Source organism: Carcharhinus amblyrhynchos, chromosome 32 (assembly GCF_965287045.1).
Source record: "Carcharhinus amblyrhynchos chromosome 32, sCarAmb.v2.hapA, whole genome shotgun sequence".
In the NCBI taxonomy this organism is placed as follows: Eukaryota; Metazoa; Chordata; class Chondrichthyes; order Carcharhiniformes; family Carcharhinidae; genus Carcharhinus; species Carcharhinus amblyrhynchos.
In genome coordinates this window covers 10,317,835-10,339,102 of record NC_137355.1, presented here as the reverse complement: position 1 = coordinate 10,339,102, position 21,268 = coordinate 10,317,835, and the positions used below count along the sequence as shown (strand labels likewise).

The window sequence follows — 21,268 nt, the reverse complement described above, 5'->3', positions numbered from 1 at the left end:
GAACTCAAATGTGTTTCCTGTTTTCTTCCCAAACACAGGGTGGAATTTTCCTGCCATTTACGCCGGTGGGATTTTCTGGTCCCGCTGCAGTGAATGGAGATTTGGCCGAGCGCCAAATTCTCCATGCTCACTTGCAGCAATGGTGGCGGCAGGACATGAATGGCCAATAAATTCCAGCCCAGAACACGATCATAAAAAGTAAAACACAGCTGGAAATCTGAAATAAAAACAGAAAGCACTGGAAAAACTCTGGCAGCACCTTGGAGAGAGAAACTGAGTTAGCATTGATTCCAATAGGATTCTTCATCTGAGCTGTAAAATTCCAAAGAATCACACTGGGCTTCACCACTGACCACAATTATGCAGACAGTCACGGCAGCTGATGGTAATCGCAAATTTCAAGTTTGATATACAATATATTCGAAAGAACAAAGAACATAACAGCACAAGAACAGGCCCTTTGGCCCTCCAAGCCTGCACTGGCCATGCTGCCTGACTGAACTGAAACCCCCTAACCCTTCCAGGGACCATATCCCTCTATTCCCATGTTATTCATATATTTGTCAAGACACCCCTTAAAAATCACTATTGTATCTGCTTCCACTTCCTCTCCTCAGCAGTGAATTCCAGACACCCACGACCCTCTAAAAATTCTTGCTTCATACATCTCCTTTAAACTTTGCCCCTCACATTTTAAACCTATGGCCCAAATAATTGACTCTTCCATCCTGGGGAAAAAAAGAGATGGATGAAAAGTTTTCCAAATGGCTCCAGTTTAATTCCAAAATATAACTTATAAAATTAAAACTATGCAACGAGGTTTATGAAAATCAATTAAACCAAGGTGAACAGTTCTGGATGAAACGATACAATATTCTGCAGCACTACAAAAACATGTAAATTCCAAAAACAAAAAGATCTATAGAAGGCTCACCTCGTTTTCTCTGGACTGATGCCAAATCTAAGTCCACATCCACATTTCTTCTGGAGTTCTTTTAAAAAAAACAATAGTGAACAATAAATGAAATGTACAAGTCAGTAAATCGTAAAAGAATTGGCAAATGTTATTTCCGTTTTAAAATAGCAGCGCAAATTTGCTAACATATCTTTAGCTGCTAAATGGTGCAGTGGAGTTTACTTGTCAGGGAAATGATAGAAACCCTACAATGCAGATTGAGGCTATTCCACCCATAGAGTCAGCACTGACAACAATCCCACTCAGGCCCCATCCCCATCACCCTATATATTTACCCCGTTAACCCCTCTAACCTATGCATCCTGGGACAATAAAGGGGCAATTGAGCATGGCTAATCAACCAATCGCACACGTCTTTGAAGTGTGGGAGGAAACCGGAGCATCTGGAGGAAACCCACACAGACAGGGGAAGAACGTGCAGACACCATACAGACAGTGACCCACGGCCAGGAATCGAACCCGGGTCCCTGGCGCTGTGAGGCAGCAGTGCTAACCACTGTGCCACCTTGCTGCTTCCAAATAAGCAAACTCAAAACATCACTGAAATATATTAATTGGTATAGCCAGTGCTCCATTCTGACATGTAAAAATACAGGCTGACAAATGATTAAAATATTAATTTCAGTTCATCTTGGTTTTAATTGCATCATACAAGTACTTTATTATCTGCTTAAGTTTGTTTTATTATTGATGCTATTATCCAAAAAAATTGCAAGATAAAAACCTAGTATTCCTATTTCTGGATTCATACAAATCTTCTGTACTTTTAACAGAAATGCTAGGGCTCCAAATATGCTGATGAGTTAATCATCTAAATCAGTGCTTGCAATGTAGATTAGCATGTGGAAAGATGAGTTCTGCTCTTCACATTCTTGGTGGGAGACCTCAGGACAGCGAACCAAGTTTAAATTCAGATGAAGAATGCCATCTGTCAGCATGAACCGAGGTCATGTCAATTGATAGCTTTCGCTCTGACAGTGCAGTGCAGCCAGGGAATTTATCACTTGTGGTATCAGAGGTAAATTGTGCCAATAGCCAATGAAGGGTATTAATACCTCCAAGTTAAAGTCAATTCCTACCCTGTGTAAATATTACTGAGCCAAGTGCTTACTATATTTGTATAGTCTAAACTTTAAAAACTTGCGTCAGATGTTATGGCCTACCATACTGACAAGTGAAATCAGAGCAGATATTCCTCCCCTCTTAGCTACTGCATATCCAATCTCAGCTAGAGTTAAACAGTGCCAAGGCAAGGTCAAGTATCTGGCTGGAGTGTGAGGGACTATCTGGCACAGTGGTTAGCACTGCTGCTTCACAGCACCAGGGACCCAGGTTCAATTCTGGCCATGAATCACTGTCTGCACGGTGCTCCAGTCTCCTCCCACAGTCCAAAAATGTGTGGGTTAGGTGGACTGGCCATGCTAAATTGCCCCTTAGTGTCAGGGGAGACCAGCTAGGGTAAATGTACAGGGTTACGGAAATAGGGCATAGTTGGGATTGTGGCCTCCTTCTGCACTGTACCTAAGTCCACATCCACATTTCTTCTGGAGGAGTTCTTTTAAAAAAAATAGTGAACAATAGAAGTTATAGAAGTAACTGTTCTCGTACATCTCACAATGAGTGATATTGGCTGAAACCAGAGAGCAGATCTATCTGGTTGATGTTAAGGTACAATCCAGTCACAGGTTGCCAAAACAGTCTAACAAACCACTCAGTTCAAGGGCAATTAGGGATGGGCAACAAACTGCTTCCAATTCAAATATAAAATTTACTCCCGTTTAACCAACTCAAAGCAAAAGATCAATACAGCGAACTAGGCAGGAGTTTTAAAATCAAAAGAATCTAGAGTAAAAATAGAGTTTTAAATCTAGAGTTTTAAAATCAAAAGAATCCAGGACTGGGTACTTCAGGTGCCAGGCTTCAGGAAGGACAGGGAGGGTGGCAGAAGGGGTGGTGGAGTGGCACTGTTGATCAGGGACAGTGTCATGGCTGCAGTGAAAGAGGATGTTGTGGAGGGACTGTCTACAGAATCTCGGTGGGTGGAAGTTACAAACAGCAAAGGGTCGAAAACTTTGCTGGGTGTATTCTATATGCCGCCCAATAGTGACAGGGAAGTTGAAGTGCAAATAGGGAAACAGATTCTGGAGAGATGTTTTAATAACAGAGTTGTCGTGATGGGAGACTTCAATTTCCCAAACATCGACTGGAATATCCCTAGGGTAAGGGGTTTGGATGGGGAGGAGTTTGTTAGGTGTGTTCAGGAAGGTTTCCTGACACAGTATGTGGATAAGCCTACGAGGGGAGAGGCTGTACTTGACCTGGTACTGGCGAATGAACCAGGGCAGGTGATGGATCTTTCGGTAGGAGAGCATCTTGGAAATGGTGACCATAATTCTATCTCCTTCACAATTGCATTGGAACGAGATAGGATCAGGCAGGCTAGGAAGGTGTTTGTCTGGGGTAAGGGGAGATACGAAGAAGTCAGGAAGATACTTGGACAAATAAACTGGAAGGAGGCATTCTTAGGGAAAAGTACCGAAGGAAGGTGGCAGATATTCAAGGAATGTGTGTCTGGAGCTCTGAATGACAACGTTCCGACGAGACAAGGGGGTTTTGGTAGGTCGCGGGAACCGTGGTGCACAAAGGCTGTGTTGAACCTAGTCAGGAGGAAAGGGAAGGTGTATAAGAGGTTCAGGGAATTAGGAGAGGTTAAAGATCTTGAGGAGTATAAGGACTGTAGGAAGGAACTTAAAAGGGAAATTAGGAGAGCCAGAAGGGGTCATGAGAAGACCTTGGCAGGTAAGATTAAGGAGAATCCCAAGGCCTTCTATAAATATGTGAAAGGTAAAAGGGTAAGAAGAGAAGGGATAGGACCTATAAAAGGTGAGGGGGGAATGGTTTGTGTGGAACCAGAAGAAATGGCAGAGGTGCTTAACGAGTACTTCGCCTCAGTATTCACAGTGGAAGCTGATCTGGGAGATTTTGTTATGGATTTGCAGCAGATAGAAAAGATTGAGTACGTGAATATTAAGGAGGAGGATGTGTTGGAACTTTTGAATTCTATCAAGGTAGATAAGTTGCCTGGACCAGATGGGATGTACCCCAGGATACTGTGGGAGGCGAGGGAAGAGATTGCAGAGCCCCTGGCGATGATCTTTGCGTCGTCAATGGAGACGGGAGAGGTTCCGGAGGATTGCGGATGTAGTTCCTATTTTCAAGAAAGGGAACAGAGATAGCCCGGGAAATTACCGACCGGTGAGTCTGACCTCAGTAGTTGGTAAGCTGATGGAGAGGCTTCTGAGGGACAAGATTTACGAACATTTGGAGAGGTTTGACATGATCAGGAATAGTCAGCATGGATTTGTCAAGGGCAGGTCGTGCCTTACAAGCCTAGTTGAGTTCTTCGATAATGTGACTGAACACATTGACGAAGGAAGTGCCGTGGACGTAGTGTACATGGACTTCAGCAAGGCGTTTGATAAGGTCCCCCATGCAAGACTTCTTGAGAAGGTGAGAGGGCATGGGATCCAAGGGCCTTTGGCCTTGTGGATCCAGAACTGGCTTGCCTGCAGAAGGCAGAGAGTGGTTGTGGATGGGGCTTTTTCTGAATGGAGGTCATTCACCAGCGGAGTGCCTCAAGGATCTGTTCTGGGACCCTTGTTGTTTGTCATTTTCATAAATGACCTGGATGAGGAAGTGGAGGGATGGGTAAGTAAGTTTGCTGATGACACTAAGGTCGGTGGTGTTGTGGATGGTCTGGAAGGATGGAAAAAGTTGTAGCAGGACATAAATGGGATGCAGGACTGGGCGGAGAAGTGGCAGATGGACTTCAACGCGGATAAATGTGTAGTCGTCCATTTTGGCAGAACCAACGGGATGAACGAGTACACTATCAAGGGCAGAAGTCTGAGTAGTGTTGAAGAGCAGAAGGATCTAGGGGTCCGGGTCCACAGGACTCTTAAATCGGCCTCGCAGGTGGAGGAGGTGGTCAAGAAGGCGTATGGTGTACTGGCCTTCATTAATCGAGGGACTGAGTTTAGGGGTCGGGAGGTAATGCTGCAACTTTATAAGACACTTGTCAGGCCTCATTTAGAGTATTGTGCGCAGTTCTGGTCGCCTCACTATAGGAAAGATGTAGAAGCTATTGAGAGGGTACAGAGGAGATTTACAAGGATGTTGCCTGGACTGGGAGGCATGCCTTATGAAGTTAGGTTGAGGGAGCTGGGACTCTTTTCCCTGGAGAGACGAAGGTTGAGAGGCAACCTGATAGAAGTTTACAAAATGTTGAGAGGAATAGATAGGGTGGACTCTCAGAGGCTATTTCCCCAGGTTGAAATGGTTGCTACAAGAGGACACAGATTTAAGGTGCAAGGAGGGAAGTTCAGAAGTGATGTTAGGGGTAAGTTTTGCACTCAGAGGGTGGTGAGTGAATGGAATCGGCTGCCGTCAGTGGTGGTGGAGGCGAACTCGCTGGGGTCTTTTAAAAGACTTCTGGATGAGTATATGGGGTTTAATGAGATTGAGGGTTATAGATAGGTCTGTAGGTTGGTAGGTGTTGATGTGATCGGCGCAACTCGTGGGCCGAAGGGCCTGTTTGTGCTGTAGTGTTCTATGTTCTAGAGTCTTAGAGCCACAAGATATGGAGACCCAGCGGTTTTCATTAAGCTATTCAGTTGAAACGCAAAAAGTGCACTGTATATATGGTCAGTGACTTCTACGTCTCATGAAAGAAATAAAATATTTTCTTAGTGTCACAAGTAGGCTTATATTAACACTGCAATCAAGTTACTGTGAAAATCCCCTAGTTGCCACACTCCAGTGCCTGTTTGGGTACACTGAGGGAGAATTTAGCACGGTCAATGCACCTAACCAGCAAGTCTTACTGTGGTATTATAATGCAGTAATAATGAGAAGGTTGTGGGTTCAAGGCCCACTCAAGAACTTGAACACAAGTGACTGTCACTACAAACAGGTTACCTAGCCATTGTCACCTGTTTGTTAGAGCTTGCTGCATTCCAATTACTGCCAAATTTCAGTTCAGCTCAGTTGGTTGGACAGCTAATGCAGAGCATCTCCAACAGCGAAGGTTCAATTCCATACTGATTGAGGTTATTCATGAAGGCCCCACCTTCTCAACCTTGCTCCTCGCCAGAGGTATGGTGAAACTCAGGTTAAATCACCATCTCAAAGGGAGAGCAGCCTATAGTCATCTGGCAAATTTATCCTTTTCAGTTCCTACATTCCAGCAGTGACCACCGTCATTTCACTATTGCACCAACCCTTATGACTGAAATACTCACAAATGCACAACCTTCCTCGTCAGATTCAGGCTGAGACAAATCTGATTCACTTCGCGATTTAGTCAGTTTGTAGGTCGAATTGGATTGCACAGAATGGCTCTCTGCTGTCAAACTTTCACTCCTGTAACGAATAGGTCTTGTTATCATCAAAGTCCTCCACAAGGGCAAATTAAATACTTGCAATAAATTTGTGAAATTTTAAATACTCAAATCTAAACGGCAATTTAACATACCCAGTAACTGATTAGATTGTAAAATGCTGTAAAGAGGACATTGTTAAAATGGAACAATCATTGCAAAGTGTAGAGCATACGACAATATTAGCTCTAAACTAAAATATTTTAGCAGAGCTTTTGTAAATGCATCCAATTCAAACATAAAATTTATTCCTCATCTAACCAACACAAAGCAAATATAAATATAGTTGTACTAGGCAGAACTTAAAAACCAAAGAACCCAGAATCATAGACTTTTGATTTTAATTTATTATTGTCACATGTATTGATATACGGTGAAAAATATGGTTTCTTGCACGCTATACAAAGCGTACCGTTCATAGAGAAGGAAAGGAGAGAGCACAGAATGCAGCATTACGTTCATAGCTAGAGTGTAGAGAAAGGTAAACTCAGTGCAAGATAGGTCCATTCAAAAGTCTGATGGCAGAGGGAAGCTGGGTAAGATGGGTATAGAGAGATATGGACAATGGCAGCTAGCTTAGAGGTTTTAAAAAAAAAAGGCGACATGGACAAGTTGGGCCAAAGGGCCACTTTCCACGCTGTAAACCTCTAATGACTGAGTCAGTTGGTATAGGACTTCAGACTTTTGTATCTTTTTCCCAATGGAAGATACAAAGACCTAGAGGGCTTTTTCTCTCTCTCTTCCCCCCCCCCCAAGTTTTGTAGAAAACGTATTTCTTTATTTTGCATTGTTCTTTTCCTCTTCTGAATTTCTGTTTGGAGATTGTTGGCATATTTGCTTAGATAGAAGCAATAGCCCATTAGATACAAAGTCCAGAGACCAGCAGGAGGCAGCTAACTGGGATCACAAGGTCCATCATTTTCTTCCAATATGTCAATTGCACTGGAGGTTTTCATCAAGTCATTCAGTTGCATGGGGAAAAGTGCATCACTCAAGTATATGACATAGTCACAATCTGGGTTCTGAGTAGGGAGAAGTGTAAATTTTCAGACATCTGCAGATGATATGTGGAAGTTTTGTGGGTGGGGGGGAACCATCATATTTTCAAGACAATTACATAGAATCCCTATAGTGCAGAAGGAGGCCAAGACAATCCCACTCAGACCTTATCCCCATAATCCCACGTATCTACCCTAGCGAGTCCCCATGACACTGAAGGGCAACTTAGCATGGCCAATCAATTCAACTTGCACATCTTTGGACTGTGGGAGGAAACTGGAGCTTGGAGGAAACCCAAGCAGACATGGGGAGAATGCGCAGAATTTGCACAGAGACCCAAGCCAGGAATCAAATCTGGGTCCCTGGTGTGAGGCAGCAGTGCTAACCACTGTGCCATTCCATTACATGAAGAAAATTTCAGCTACAATTACCTCAAAACACATTTTCTTTTCTAATGGAACCAGAAGGGAGAACACTACTTTACAGGGTAAGACAGTCAATGGAATGGTGCATCAGTCTGTGGAGCACTTTTCTTTTTTTAAAAAGTTCATTTCATGGGATATGGACGTCAATGGCTGGGCATCTAAGAGTCAACCACATTGCTGTGGATTCACATGTGGAGTAATGAGTAGGCCAGACCAGGTAAGGACGGCAGATTTCCTTCCCTAAAGGACATTAGTGAGACAGTTGGGTTTTAATAACAATCGGCAATGGTTCCATGGTCATTAGACTTTTAATTCCAGATTTTTATTCAATTCAAATTTCACCATTTTCCATGGTGGGATTCGAACCCAGGTCCCCAGATCATTACCCTGGATCCCTGGAATACGAGTCCAACAACAATTCCACTGCACTACTGCCTCCCCTCACAGATTTTTAAGATGAAAACACTAAAAGTGGCTAGGTATGGGCAGAAAACCTAGTTTCATATGCCAAACACGCCTCCTATAGCAATTGGTTTCTGCAAGCAAACAAAACAAATTATGGACAGCTCTGAAATTCTAGTACGCCAGGGGATTTGACAGTGGTCAGATTTCTTTTGTAGTCCTTGCCACTGAATCTCTTTTGTATCTGTCTATACAACACTGAGCTTTTCTGTCGAAAAATTTCATCAGAACCTGGCAACAGGCCCCAATAATGGACCGGGGGTAAAAGATCAGTTGAATGTTAGTTTATAATCAACCAAGCAAGAACACAGTACAATCCAAAGTAGGACCTGAGCAATTTGCATAGGTATCCCTAAAAAGCAACGAGAAGCGAAAAAACCAATGGCTTATTTAACAATCCGCTATTTCACTCAACATTATAAGATTTCAAAATTTCAGATTACTACAGTTTGGGCATGCAGATTGAGAGAATATCTGCACCAATGCATTATAGAATCATAGAATCCCTACAGTTCAGAAGGAGGCTATTTAGTCCATTAAGTCTGCACTGACTGTCCGACAGATGATCCCCATGCATTTACCTCGTTAATCCCCATAACCTACATATCTTGGGACACTGAGATAATTTAGCATGGCCAATCCACATCTTTTTTGGACTATAGGAAGAAACCGGAGGAAACCCACACCGACACGAGGAGATAACCTGCAAACTCAATGCAGACACTGACCCAAACCGGGAATTGGACTTGTGTCCCTGGCACTGTGAGGCAGCAGTGCTAACTCACTGTGCCACCCACTGGCCTTTGGTGAAGGAAATCTGCCACCCTATCTGGTCTGCCTCCAATAGTCTGACAACAATGCAGTTGACTCTTAAACGCCCTCTAAAATGGTCTAGCAAGTCACTCAATTTAAAGACAATTGGGGATGGGGAATAAACGCCAGTGATGTTCACATCCCACGGGCGGCACGGTAGCACAAGGGTTAGCACCGCTGCTTCACAGCTTCAGGGCCCTGGATTCGATTCCCAGCATGGGTCACTGTCTATGTGGAGTTTGCACATTCTCCTTGTGTCTGCGCGGGTTTCCTTCAGGTGCTCCGGTTTCCTCCCACAGTCCAAAGATGTGCGGGTTAGGTTTATTGGCCATGCTAAAAAATATTGCCCTTAGTGTCCTGAGATGTGTAGGTTAGGAGGGATTAGTGGGCAAATATGTAGGCATATGGGAGTAGGGCCTGGGTCGGATTGTGGTCGGTGCAGACTCGATGAGCCAAATGGCCTCTTTCTGCGCTGTAGGGTTTCTATGATTCCACGATAGATAGAATGCACAGAATAGGTGGAACTAACATGCTCAGTATTCAAAGCTGTGTAGTTAGATGCAATCATCAAATCCCTACAATGCAGAGGAGGCCATTTGGCCCATTGGTCTGCATCAACTCTCTGACAGCACATTGTATCCTGGCCCTCTTCCCCACTTTATCTCCACTCATTTACCATGGTTAACCCGCCTAACCTGCACACCTTGGGACACCAAGAGGCAATTTAGCTTTGCTAATCTGCATTAGTCATTGTAAACGAGTGGGGTTATGAGGGTAGTGTCTGGGCAGGATGCTTTTTCAGAGAGCTGGTGCAAACTCGATGGACTGAATGGCCCATCTCTGCACTGTAGGGATTCTGTAGGTCTGCTATCTGTTCAAAGGCTGCCTTTAACTTGTAGCATTCAGGAAGTATACAAAGTATATAGCCATGATTAGGTACCAACCAGGAGGATACTTATCCTGATTAGGGAGATAGATTAGCACTAATCTTTGAGATGTGGTACATTATGGGATATTAAGTGAAAGAATACTACATGGCAATTAATATGCAAAATAATTCAGTACATGTGATATGTTATTTGTCACATTTTTCCATCTAATTGGTCTTCCAATCATTTTCATTATACTCTTTCAACAAAAGAAAAATGGCTTCTAACCTTGTCATAAAACCAAGTCCTTCATTAGCTCCAGAATGTCCCATCTGTCCATCATCTTTCTGATGTAATTCTTGTATGACCGGTGTGACTCCGAGAATTAACAATGCACAGCGATGGATGACAGAGTTGCATGCTGCCGTGTAAAGGTCCTGTCCTTCTGTAAGTCCTGTGCTGACCCGCCGCTCTTCCCGGAGCTGAGATGGTGGATCGTCTAGTCGGACGACGGTTCCATTCCCAATGCCAGACGTGCTGCTCATTCGCTCCCGATCACGGCCACGGGCAACTTCACGGGCTGATAGGAAACATTGAAAGATTTCTGTAACATGCAACACAAAAACACAAAACAAACAGAACATTCATTAAAAGCTAGCAGAAGCATAGCCAAAAACGATCCCAATACATTTTTTAATGGCATCAGCAATGGAGAGATGGTAATAATATTCTATTTGATAAAGGCACCCTGTACATTAGGGAAGTGAGACCCTATTGGAGCACATTCAACAAAACACTCCAAAGCAAAGTGGCATGGCAGCACAGTGGTTAGCACCGCCACCTCAGTGCCAGGGACCTGGGTTCGATTCCCACCTTGGGTCGCTGCCTGGAGTTTGCATGTTCTCCCAGTGTCTGTGTGGGTTTCCTCTGGGTGTTCCAGTTTCCTCCCACAGTCTGAAAGGTACGCTGGTTAGGTGCATTGGCCGTGCTAAATTCTCCCTCAGTGAACCTGAACAGGCACCATGTGGCAACTCAGATTTTCACTGTTACTTCATTTCACTGTTAATGTAAGCCCATCTGTGACACTAGTAAATAAACTGAAATAAGCAAAACACAAGCCCTTCTGAAAATGGAAGGAATTGTATGAAGAAATGGGAAAAATTTATGGACTGCTAATTTTGAAAAATGGTATGCAGTTTGGCTAAAAAAATGTACTCACTGGGGAGATTTGGTACAAGTTGCAATTGAATAACCTTTTGCTCAAATGGTAAAGCTATGTTCATATGATCAGAGACTGGGCTATAAAAAAAGCCCTGAATTTCTAGCCTGTACTCCCTGTGAATGCTGTTTCTTTGTCAGAGTAATGGCTCACCTGATCTTCAAGAACATTCATTTGGTAATGCAAGTTTGTGTGTTCAAATGATCACTGTATGAACTGAACTCTTGAGGACAGCACAACAAACAATACCTCAGTTTTAAGCTTTAGGTTACTTATTTGAAAGAAAATTGAAGTATTGAAAATTCTTTGAAGATAATATGATGTTGCTGCCACTGGCAAGGTATTTGATACTCATCTCCAAGTTTCTCAAAGTTAATTTATTAGAGTCACAAGTGGGCTTAAATTAACACTGCAATGAAGTTGCTGTGAAAATCCCCTAGTTGCCACACTTTGGCGCCTGTTCAGGTACACAGAATTTAGCACGGCCAATGCACCCAACCAGCACATCTTTGGACTGTGGTACGAAACTGGAGCACCCGGAGGAAACCCACACAGACACAGGAAGAACATGCAAACTCCGCACAGACAGTGACCCAAGCCAGGAATCAAACCCAGGTCCCTGGCACTGTGCAGTCGCAGTGCTAAGCACTGAGCCACCGTGCGCCCTAATTGCCCATTTCGGAGGACAGTCATAGAGTCAGCCACACTGCTGTGGATATGGAGTCACACATAGGGCAGACCAGGTGAGGTCGGCAGATTTCCTTCCCTATAGGCCATTAGTGAAGCAGCATATAAGCAGCATGTTAGGCACTGTGCAAACTAACATTGCAACATGCTCGACATACTCTGGTTATGTTTGTTAAATCAGAAACACTCGGCAGAGAAAACTCACCATCGGAACTGTTGCAAAAAAAAACAGGAAAAAAAACTCTTCAACTATTACGAGACATGTAAGAAATGTTAAGAAAATGAAGATAATTCGCTACGTCAGATCTTTCCTCACTCTTCCTGATGAGCTTACAAATCTTAAGCTGGGAAAAAATACGAAGGATAAATCCTCTTTATGGTGCTTTCTTCCCATTTGAGTCAGGATGGCATCTGCCAGATTTCCCCACTATTCCACTGTACAAACAGCATATCTTGCTTGAGTAGATGGCACATTATGATCGGGCCTTCAAAAATAAAAGATGCCGCGTGCGACGATAGCAAAAGATTAAGAAACTAGAGTTCACCATGTAGAGATCTAAGACGTTTTGTTAATTTGCAATATCTTCCACACACTTTATTTATTAGTCATAACTAGACTTACATTAATACTGCAATGATGAAGTTACTGTGAAAATCTCCTGATGCACTAAGGGAGAATTTATCATGGCTAATGCACCCAACCTGCACATCTTTGGACAAAGACTCTAAGTTCATTACCAGAGTTATTATGAAAATCCCCTAGTCACCACACTCCTGTTTGGGTACACTGAGGGAGAATTTAGCGTGCCCAATGCACCTAACCAGCACGTCTTTCGGACTGTGGGAGAAAACCGACGCACCTGGAGGAAACTTACGCAGACACAGGGAGAATGTGCAGACTCCACGCAGGCAGTGACCCAAGCCGGGAATCAAACCCAAGTTCCTGGCACTGAAAGGCAGCAACACTAACCACTGTGCCGCCCTTGACTGTTGGTGTCAGTAGGGATGAGGAGAGAGGATTTTGTTGCACACGGGTCAGTAACACAGTGAAGATCACCTGCACTAATCAGGTCCAAACAAGTGTTTTGTCAAGTTTACTGAATATTGCAGACATTTTTAATGCTTAACTACTGACTTAGCTGTACACCTAATCAATCTAATCAATCATAAAAGTTTGTTACCCATCACTTCCAGGCTTGCTGCTGTTAATTTGAACAATGATCATTGAAAACGGTTGCTGGAAATTAAGAAATTTAGTGCATTTTATTTAGAATGTTTGAGCTTTGTGGATTCCTGCCATTTCCAGCCATGTGTAAAGTTCTCAATATTTGCATAAAAGGTAAAACACTGCGGATGCTGGAATCTGAAAAAAAAACAAAATACTGGAAGATCTCAGCAGGTCTGACAGCATCTGTGGAGAGAGCATAGAGCCAACATTTCAAGCCTTCAAAGAGTCATCCTGACTCAAAATGTTGGTCTATTCTCTCTCCACGATGCTGTTAGGCATGCTGAGGTTTTTCAGCATTTTCCCAATATTTGCAATTTTGTTTCCTAACCCTAGCGAGATATCAAGTCTTAAATCAGACCCAAATATCCAGTGTAATACAACGTTCACCCAATTAATTACTGTGTCATACCCAATGTGTACTTACAAACAAGCAACGAATCAACAGGTGGTGAACACAGTTTGCCAGGACGAAAAACATCTTCACCAATGTGGCAAGACAGCATTGGCTGTGCCCAAATTCCAGTCAAAATGAATTGGTTTCAGGCAACATTTACTCACTTCCAGCAGTCATGACTTCTTGTTCCCTTTCTTCCTCCTCTTGTTCCGGATGTTCTTCATCCCGATCTCTATCTGCCTGCTCTTCCATTTCAGCTTCCTCGTCAATGGTGCGGGTGAAAGAACGTTCTTGAAGGTCAGCATCTGTCGGGTCTCGATTTTCTGACAACTTGAAAAGGAAGGGGGGTTTTTTTAAAAAAAACTTTTTTTTCATTACCACTGTAGTGCTTTGCATTAATTGTTTGTGATTTTTTTTAAATAAAAGATATTCTTAGGCTATAATAATTAGCTAGCTGGCTATAGGAATATCTCAGTCCTTTAAAAATTGACGAGGAGATTTAAATGAAACTAATAGCTTTTCCTCAACATTATAGGTTTTAATAAACTGAGATTAAAATCTGAACGGTGGCACAATGGTTAGCACTGCTATCTCTCAGTGTCAGGGACCCGGGTTTGATTCCTGGCTTGGGTCACTGTCTGTGTGGAGTCTGCACGTTCTCCATGTGTCTGCATGGGTTTCCTCCAGGTGTTCTGGTTTCCTCCCACAGTCTGAAAGACATGCCGGTTAGGTGAATTGGTAGCGCTAAGTTCTCCCTCAGTGCATCCAAACAAGCACCAGAGGTGTGACGACTAGAGCAATGTCACAGTAACTTTGGAATGAATTGAGTCTTTGTCGTTCATGTTTGAAAATGATATTCTTTAAGCTGAATAGCCAGCGATGTAGTAAATCTGTCCACCTTGTGTGTAACATGTGCCATTAAGTACAGAATAGAAAATTGCCTATTGCGTTTTCTTTGACTCCATTAGTTTATTTATTTGTGTCACAAGTAGGCTCAGTAACTTCACTGCGCTGTTAATGTGAAAATCTTGTCATCGCCACACTCCAGCACCGTTCAGGTACACTGGAGGGAGAATTTAGCATGGACAATGCACACTTTCAAACTGTGGAAGGAAACCTGAGCACCAGGAGGAAACCCACACAGACATGGGGAGAACATGCACACTCTGCACAGACAATGACCCAAGTCAGGAATTGAACTCGGTCCCTGGCACTGCGGCAGCAGTGTTAACCACTGTGATCCCAACATCATAATGCTTTGAATCAAAGGAAATGTGAGGTAATGCATTTTGGAAGGTCTAATGCAGATGGGAAATATACAGTCAATGGCAGAACCCTTAAGAGTACTGACAGGCAGAAGGATCTGGGTGTATAGATGCACAGGTCACTGAAAATGGCAACACACATGGAGAAGCTGGTTAAGACATACAGCACGCTTGCCTTCATCAGCTGGGGCACCAAGTTTAAAAACTGGCAAGTCATGTTACAGAACCTGTTACAGTCATGTTATAGAACCTTAGTTAGGCCGCATTTGGAATATAGTGTTTAATTCTGGTTGCTACACTACCAGAAGGATGTGGAGGCTTTGGAGAGGGTATAGAAAAGATTTACCAGGGTGTTGCCTGGTATGGAGGGCATTAGCTATGAGGAGAGGTTGGTGAAACTTGGTTTATTCTCACTGGAATGGAGGAGGTTGAGGGGTAACTTGATAGAAGTCAAAAAGATTATGAGGGGCATGGACAGAGTGGATAGTCAGAAGCCTTTTCCCAGGGTTGAAGAATCAATTACAAGGGAGTGGGAAGGTTTAGAGATACACACACACACACACACACACACACACACACACACACACACACACACACACACACACACACACAGAGTGGTGGGTACCTGGAACTCGCTGCCAGGTCAGGTAGTAGAAGTGGATACGGTAGCGGCTTTTAAGGGGCATCTGGACAAATACACGAATAGAGGGCTATAGCTATGGTCTCTGGAAGGGTCAGGGATTTTAGTTCAGTTGAGCAGCATGGTTGGTGCAGGCTTGTAGGACCGAAGGGCCTGTTCCTGTGCTGTAATTTTCTTTATTCTTTGAAAGTATTATAGTTTTGTGAAGCAGGGTAAATAGCTGACATCTGGAACACAACTTCATGAAAATACAAGGCGAATAGATTCAGCTTTAAGAAATAAAGCCAACAGAATTTTGAATTTTTGAAATTGGTTTAAGAGTAGAAAAGCAACTCGCCAAGCCTCATTAAGCAGCACCTTCCAAAACTGCAACGTCTGCCATCTAGAAGGACAAGGGAAGCAGATGGAAACACCATCACTCCCACAAGTCTCCCCTCACCCCAAAACCCAAGTCCTCATTATCACTAGGTTAAAATTTTGGAATTCCTTTCCTAATACCAGTGTGGCTTTACCCAGCCCAGGTGCCCTGCAGTGGCTCAAAGCAGCGGCTCACCAACGCCTTCTGAATGACAGTCAGGCCTGGGTAACAAATGCTGGGTTTGCCAGTGATGTTTGTGGCCCTGGGCAAGTGCTCTTTCAGAGAGTTGGTGGAAACTCGATGGGCCAAATGACCTCCTTTGGCACTGTAGGGATTCTATAATATCAGATGCTGGGGTAGGGCAAGACGAGTATGTGGGGGATCCTGGCACGATGGCGTTATTTCCAATGAAGCAGAGTGGATTAAGAAATGTAACTAAGTTTCTTAAAAATACAAAGAGTTCTGGATGCAGTGAATGGGAACAACCTGTTTCTTTTAGCTTAGCGATAGGAAGACAAAGTAAAATCTCTTAACAGGAGGAAAAAAGGTTAGAAGAAATTTACACCAAAGGTTCCTGAAGCAAGGAATAATTTTCCCAATTTACAGATTGAGGCTGAGCCCATTGTACCTTTTTAGTGAAAATTGGATAAAACGTTTGAAGCAAATATATAAGAGTCAGAGTCAGAGGGCACAGACAGCAAGGGAGCCCGACCATACGAGCAAGAAAGCCTGACTGGGTAGGACAGGGGGAGCAAGGGAGCCCAACGAGGGGGGGGAAAGAGGGGGAGACAGCAGAGAAGACACAGAAAAAGTGAGAGGGACAGAGAGGGGCAGCTCAAGCATGGCAAATAAAATGGCTCCTTCTGTAGTGATGACCCATGATTCAAAATTCAATATTCCATTCCACTCAAAGCTAACCGTAGCACAGCAAGATCAATTCAAAAGATACAAATCAGCTGTACATAAACTGTTTATATTTATAAAATAGTTCCGTAAACTTACTCTTCTTTCATTGGAAGGTGACTGGGTCTGGATAAGCTCCATGTTTTTACATGCTAGCAGTCTGTTCCGGACCTTGTAAACGCAACGATATATTTCCGCAAGAGTTTTACTAGGTTGGTACCTGAAAAATGTTGGGAAGACATTAGGTTATTGAATGGAATAGTCTGTCGGCAACAAGTCTTATGTGGTTTATTTTTAAAAAGATACTGGCTGCAACAGAAGTTGAAAGTCAAATCTTTCCAACATCAGCATTTAATAGGCTGCTGTGTGGCACTGGAATCGGCAGACTTCACCCTAGTCTATTTGAAACAGCACGTTATTAAGCCTGTTCTACTATTTTGCATCCTGATAGAACTTCTCAGTTGATGAGGATATGCATATGTTGAGGATATATTGAGTTCTTACTCACGCTGCCAGTGAATGAGGAATTCTCATAAACCAAGAGTTTTAGTTTGAATTTGGATGGTGTTTTGATTTGATTTATTATTGTCATATGTATTGTAATACAGTGAAAAGTATTGTTTCTTGCACACTATACAGACAAAACATACTGCTCATAGAAAAGGAAATGAGAGAGTACAGAATGTTGTGTTACAGTTATAGCTACGGTGTAGAGAAAGATCGACTTAATGTGAGGTAGATCCATTCAAAAATCTGAGGGCAGCAGGGAAGAAGCTGTTTTTGAGTCAGCTGGTATGTGATCTCAAACTTTTGTATCTTTTTCCTGATGAAAGAAGGTGGAAGAGAGAATGTCCAGAGTGGGTGGGGGTTCTTAATTATGCTGGCTGCTTTTCTGAGGCAGCAGGAAGAGTCGGTGGAGTCAATGGATAGGGCTACTTTAACAATCTTTTGTAATTTCTTACGGTCTTAGTCAGAGCAGGAGCCATATCAGACATGCCAAATTTCCTTAGCTTCCTGACAAAGTAGAGGCACTGGTGGGCTTTCTTAACTAATGGGTCAGCGTGGAGCAACCAGGACAGGCTGTCGGTGATCTGGACACCTAGAAACATGTCACATTGTTCTTTAAAAGAGAATTTAAAATATGAGAACTGCATTCTCCACTAAAATGCTGTCCAGTTGATATGGCAACAGATTACTCCTGAGCTGATGTTTCTGAAATGATTCACTAACTCCAGAATTTCAGCCATCTTGAGGAATAAGTGAGTGAATTTTCATGTCTGTTGAGCTGCCCTTACATGCTGCCAATTGCAGTGAATTATTTCCTATTTCCTCACCATACATGGTGAATTCCTTTGCTTTGGTTTCTCCCTTTGTCTGCTTCATCATGCTTCAAGGGCAAATTGCCTTAACCCTCTTAGCATGAATTCTAGACCCTTCACCCAATCAGGATGGAAGGTCAGTCCAGGATGAAGGAAATTCAGGTCAAAATAATCCCTATTCTTTCTTCCCAGTCCATCTACACAAGCTTACTGACACTTCTCCCCATACTTTTCCTTCCCTCTCACCCACTCTTGTGATCAATGCCTTCTCTTCCCCTCTCTCCCCTGTCCTATTCTAATTATCCTCTACCTTCCAACTCTGCTCAACCCAGACAATGCACTTGGTCTCGACTGCACGTGACCCATGATATCAACCTTTTGTAAAGCAAATCTAAAACCTGTTCACCTGCCTTTCATCGCAAATAGCCTGTTACACTTGGCACGTCTTTATCGTAAGCATGGCATTGCTGCGATCACCAGTTAACAATGCTACTCACACAAAATGCAGTCCCAAATGAAGCTCTCAAGTTCAAACATCCAATGAACACTTGTCACTTACCTGCTTTCACCACAAACTTGATTCAGTAAACCAGTGTGCTTTAGAAGAGCTGCAAGAACAAATCTTGATGCTGTATCCAACAAGGTCTCATTGCCAAGAACTGCGCTGTCCCAATCTGCAAAATAGAATGATTACAGTAAAATCTATCAGAGATTAGCACAAATTAATCAGACAAACATTCAAATATTACATTCAATATATTTAAAACATACTATTTACTACATAGCAATGACTAAGGAAATTCAGTAGATCATCTACAACTCTCACCAACTTTTACAGATGCACCACATGGTTGTATCACAGCTTGATATGGGCTCCTGCTCTGACCAAGAATGTAAGAAACTGCAAAGGGTCGTGAATGAAGCCCAGCCCATCTCACAAACCAGCCTCCCATCCAGTGACTCTGTCTACACTTCCCGCTGCCTCAGAGAAGCAGCCAGCATAGTTGCGGACCCCACGTACCTCAGATATTCTCTCTTCCACCGGGAAAAAGATACAAAAATCTGAGGTCACATACCAACCGACTCAAGAACAGCTTCTTCCCTGCTGCCATCAGACTTTTGAATGGGCCTACCTCACATTAAGTTGATCTTTCTCTACACCCTAGCTATAACTATAACACTACAGTCTGCATGTTCTCTTTTCCTTCTCCATGAACAGTATGCTTTGTCACAAGAAACAATACTTTGCACTATATCCTAATACATATGATAATAATCATCAAATCATACATGCAGCTTTGTTGATTTTACTGAAAGGTCAAGCGGGGGGTGAAGGGTTGCTACAATGAAATGAAATAATTTGGTAGAAGGGGATCTGTGTTGAACCATCCAATCCAAATCAACCTGTTCGACTTTAACCTGGTGTTGAGAGACTCCTTACTGTGCCCAAATAGCAATAGGAAATTCCCAGTAATTTCCTCTCTGAAATAGCTCAAGCTTTCACCTTCATTTCACTTAGCTGTTGCTCAGGAAATGAGCTACTTCCCAAGCCAGATCTACCGTCCTTCCACCATCCTCATGGGCATGAACATTGAACATCTGAGCTTAAAACTTAAGAGTCAGAACTTCTTTCAACTGGACAACATGAAGTCAAACCTTCCCATTCAGCAGAAACTTCATATCATTACCGATTTCATTCAACTACCCACATGTTCACCAAGGCTAAACCAGAAGGAAATACCTCCACATAATTGCCAGCTTGAGCTTCAAACCCCACACGATGTCCAGTATCAAAAGCATCCATTTTTGCCTCGACACCACACACACCTGCTCCCTTTATCCACGTTACTTCCAGATGGGATTCGCCCATGTCAATCGTGCTGGCCGCAAGCTCCAGCTTCTAAAAGATCAGCCACAGTCGTCTTGTTTGGCACAGTTGTGATTACCGTATACCAGCTTATAAACTTTTATTGGCTCCATGCTCCTCTATCAACTTCAAACTCATGCTAATTCAGAGCCAAACCTTGTCCTTTCCTATGCTTAATTGATTTATTTATTGGCATCACAAGGCAGCTTACATTAGTACCGCAAAGAAATTATGGTGAAATCTCCCTAGTCACCACACATTGGCACCTGGTCAGGTACACCAAGGCCAATGCACCTAACCAGCACGTCTTTCAGATTGAGGGAGAAAACTGGAGGACCTGGAGGAAACCCACACGGTCACAGGGAGAACATGCAGACTCTGCACAGACGGTGACTGGAGTCGGGAATTGAACCCGGGTCTTTGCCATTGTGAAGTAGCAGTGCTAACCACTGTGCCACCATGCCGCCCTGAAACTTCCTCTGATTCCACTTTCTTGTCTATACCCTTTGGACCCCAGAATCTGGCCTCCTGTTCTTCCTACCCCCACTTTCATTCCATCAATGGACTGAGCAGGGAGGCAGTGGCGTAGTGTTACTGGACTAGTAATCCAGAACCCAGGGTGATAATCTAGAGACCAAAAGTAACCGCCTAGTGATCCAGGTTTGAATCTCACCATGGCAAAATTTGAATTCAAGAAGAATCTGGACTTAAAAAATTAAGTATGAACCAACCCACTGTTGATCATTGTAACGTCCTTCAGGGAAGGAAATCTGTCATCCTTATCTGGTTTGGCTACATGCGACTCCAGACACACAGCACTCTTAAAAGCAGGCTATATCAGCCAGCGGTGGCAATGACGGATGGACAATAAATGCTGGCACAGTCAGTGATGCCCTCATCCCCCTCATGAGCAAATAAAGGAAAGCAACCTTCTGGAATTCTGTCTCTGAATTTTTCTATCTCCCTAAACCTCATTAATATAGCAATGAGGATAGGTTTTTGAAATTACACTTTGACATCTCCAACTGCACAACTATCAATCTTCAAAAGTGCCTCAGAATATTTCACTATGTGAAAGCTACATTATATACACTGTCATTTTCACTGCCAATGCCTGTCAGATTTAGATATTAGATGCAACTTGCACATTTAAGTCACTTACAAACAACACATACGTAGTCACAGCTGTGATCAGGTCCACCTACCTTTGCTAACAGCATAGTCCTGCATTTTGAGCCAGAGAGCGTTGACAGGTTCTTTAGTGGAGCCCAAAGCCAGATCAACAAGCATTATATTCTCAGCACCAAGGCTATATTCAAAAGGTTTCTGTTCTTCATTTCCAGACAGGGCAACTTCCAGAAGAGAGCTCATACATTTATCTGCATCAAAAACAACCATCTTTCACA

General features: G+C 43.1%; 1 protein-coding gene across 8 annotated transcripts in view; it reads right to left on the bottom strand.

Annotated features, from left to right (window-relative positions):
- The window catches only part of herc1 (HECT and RLD domain containing E3 ubiquitin protein ligase family member 1), a 234,496-nt gene that overhangs the window by 130,575 nt on the left and 82,653 nt on the right, over window positions 1–21,268 (bottom strand). For 7 of the 8 annotated variants that reach the window (XM_080216228.1, XM_080216235.1, XM_080216232.1 and 4 more), the window contains exons 19-25: window positions 21,068–21,241; window positions 18,555–18,669; window positions 16,776–16,896; window positions 13,675–13,840; window positions 10,271–10,586; window positions 6,277–6,397; window positions 935–992 (exon numbers count right to left, since the gene is read on the bottom strand). In XM_080216228.1, coding sequence (XP_080072354.1) covers window positions 935–992; window positions 6,277–6,397; window positions 10,271–10,586; window positions 13,675–13,840; window positions 16,776–16,896; window positions 18,555–18,669; window positions 21,068–21,241 — 1,071 coding nt within the window. The remainder of the gene's footprint in view (window positions 1–934; window positions 993–6,276; window positions 6,398–10,270; window positions 10,587–13,674; window positions 13,841–16,775; window positions 16,897–18,554; window positions 18,670–21,067; window positions 21,242–21,268) is intronic. The other variant, XM_080216234.1, reaches the window with a different exon arrangement.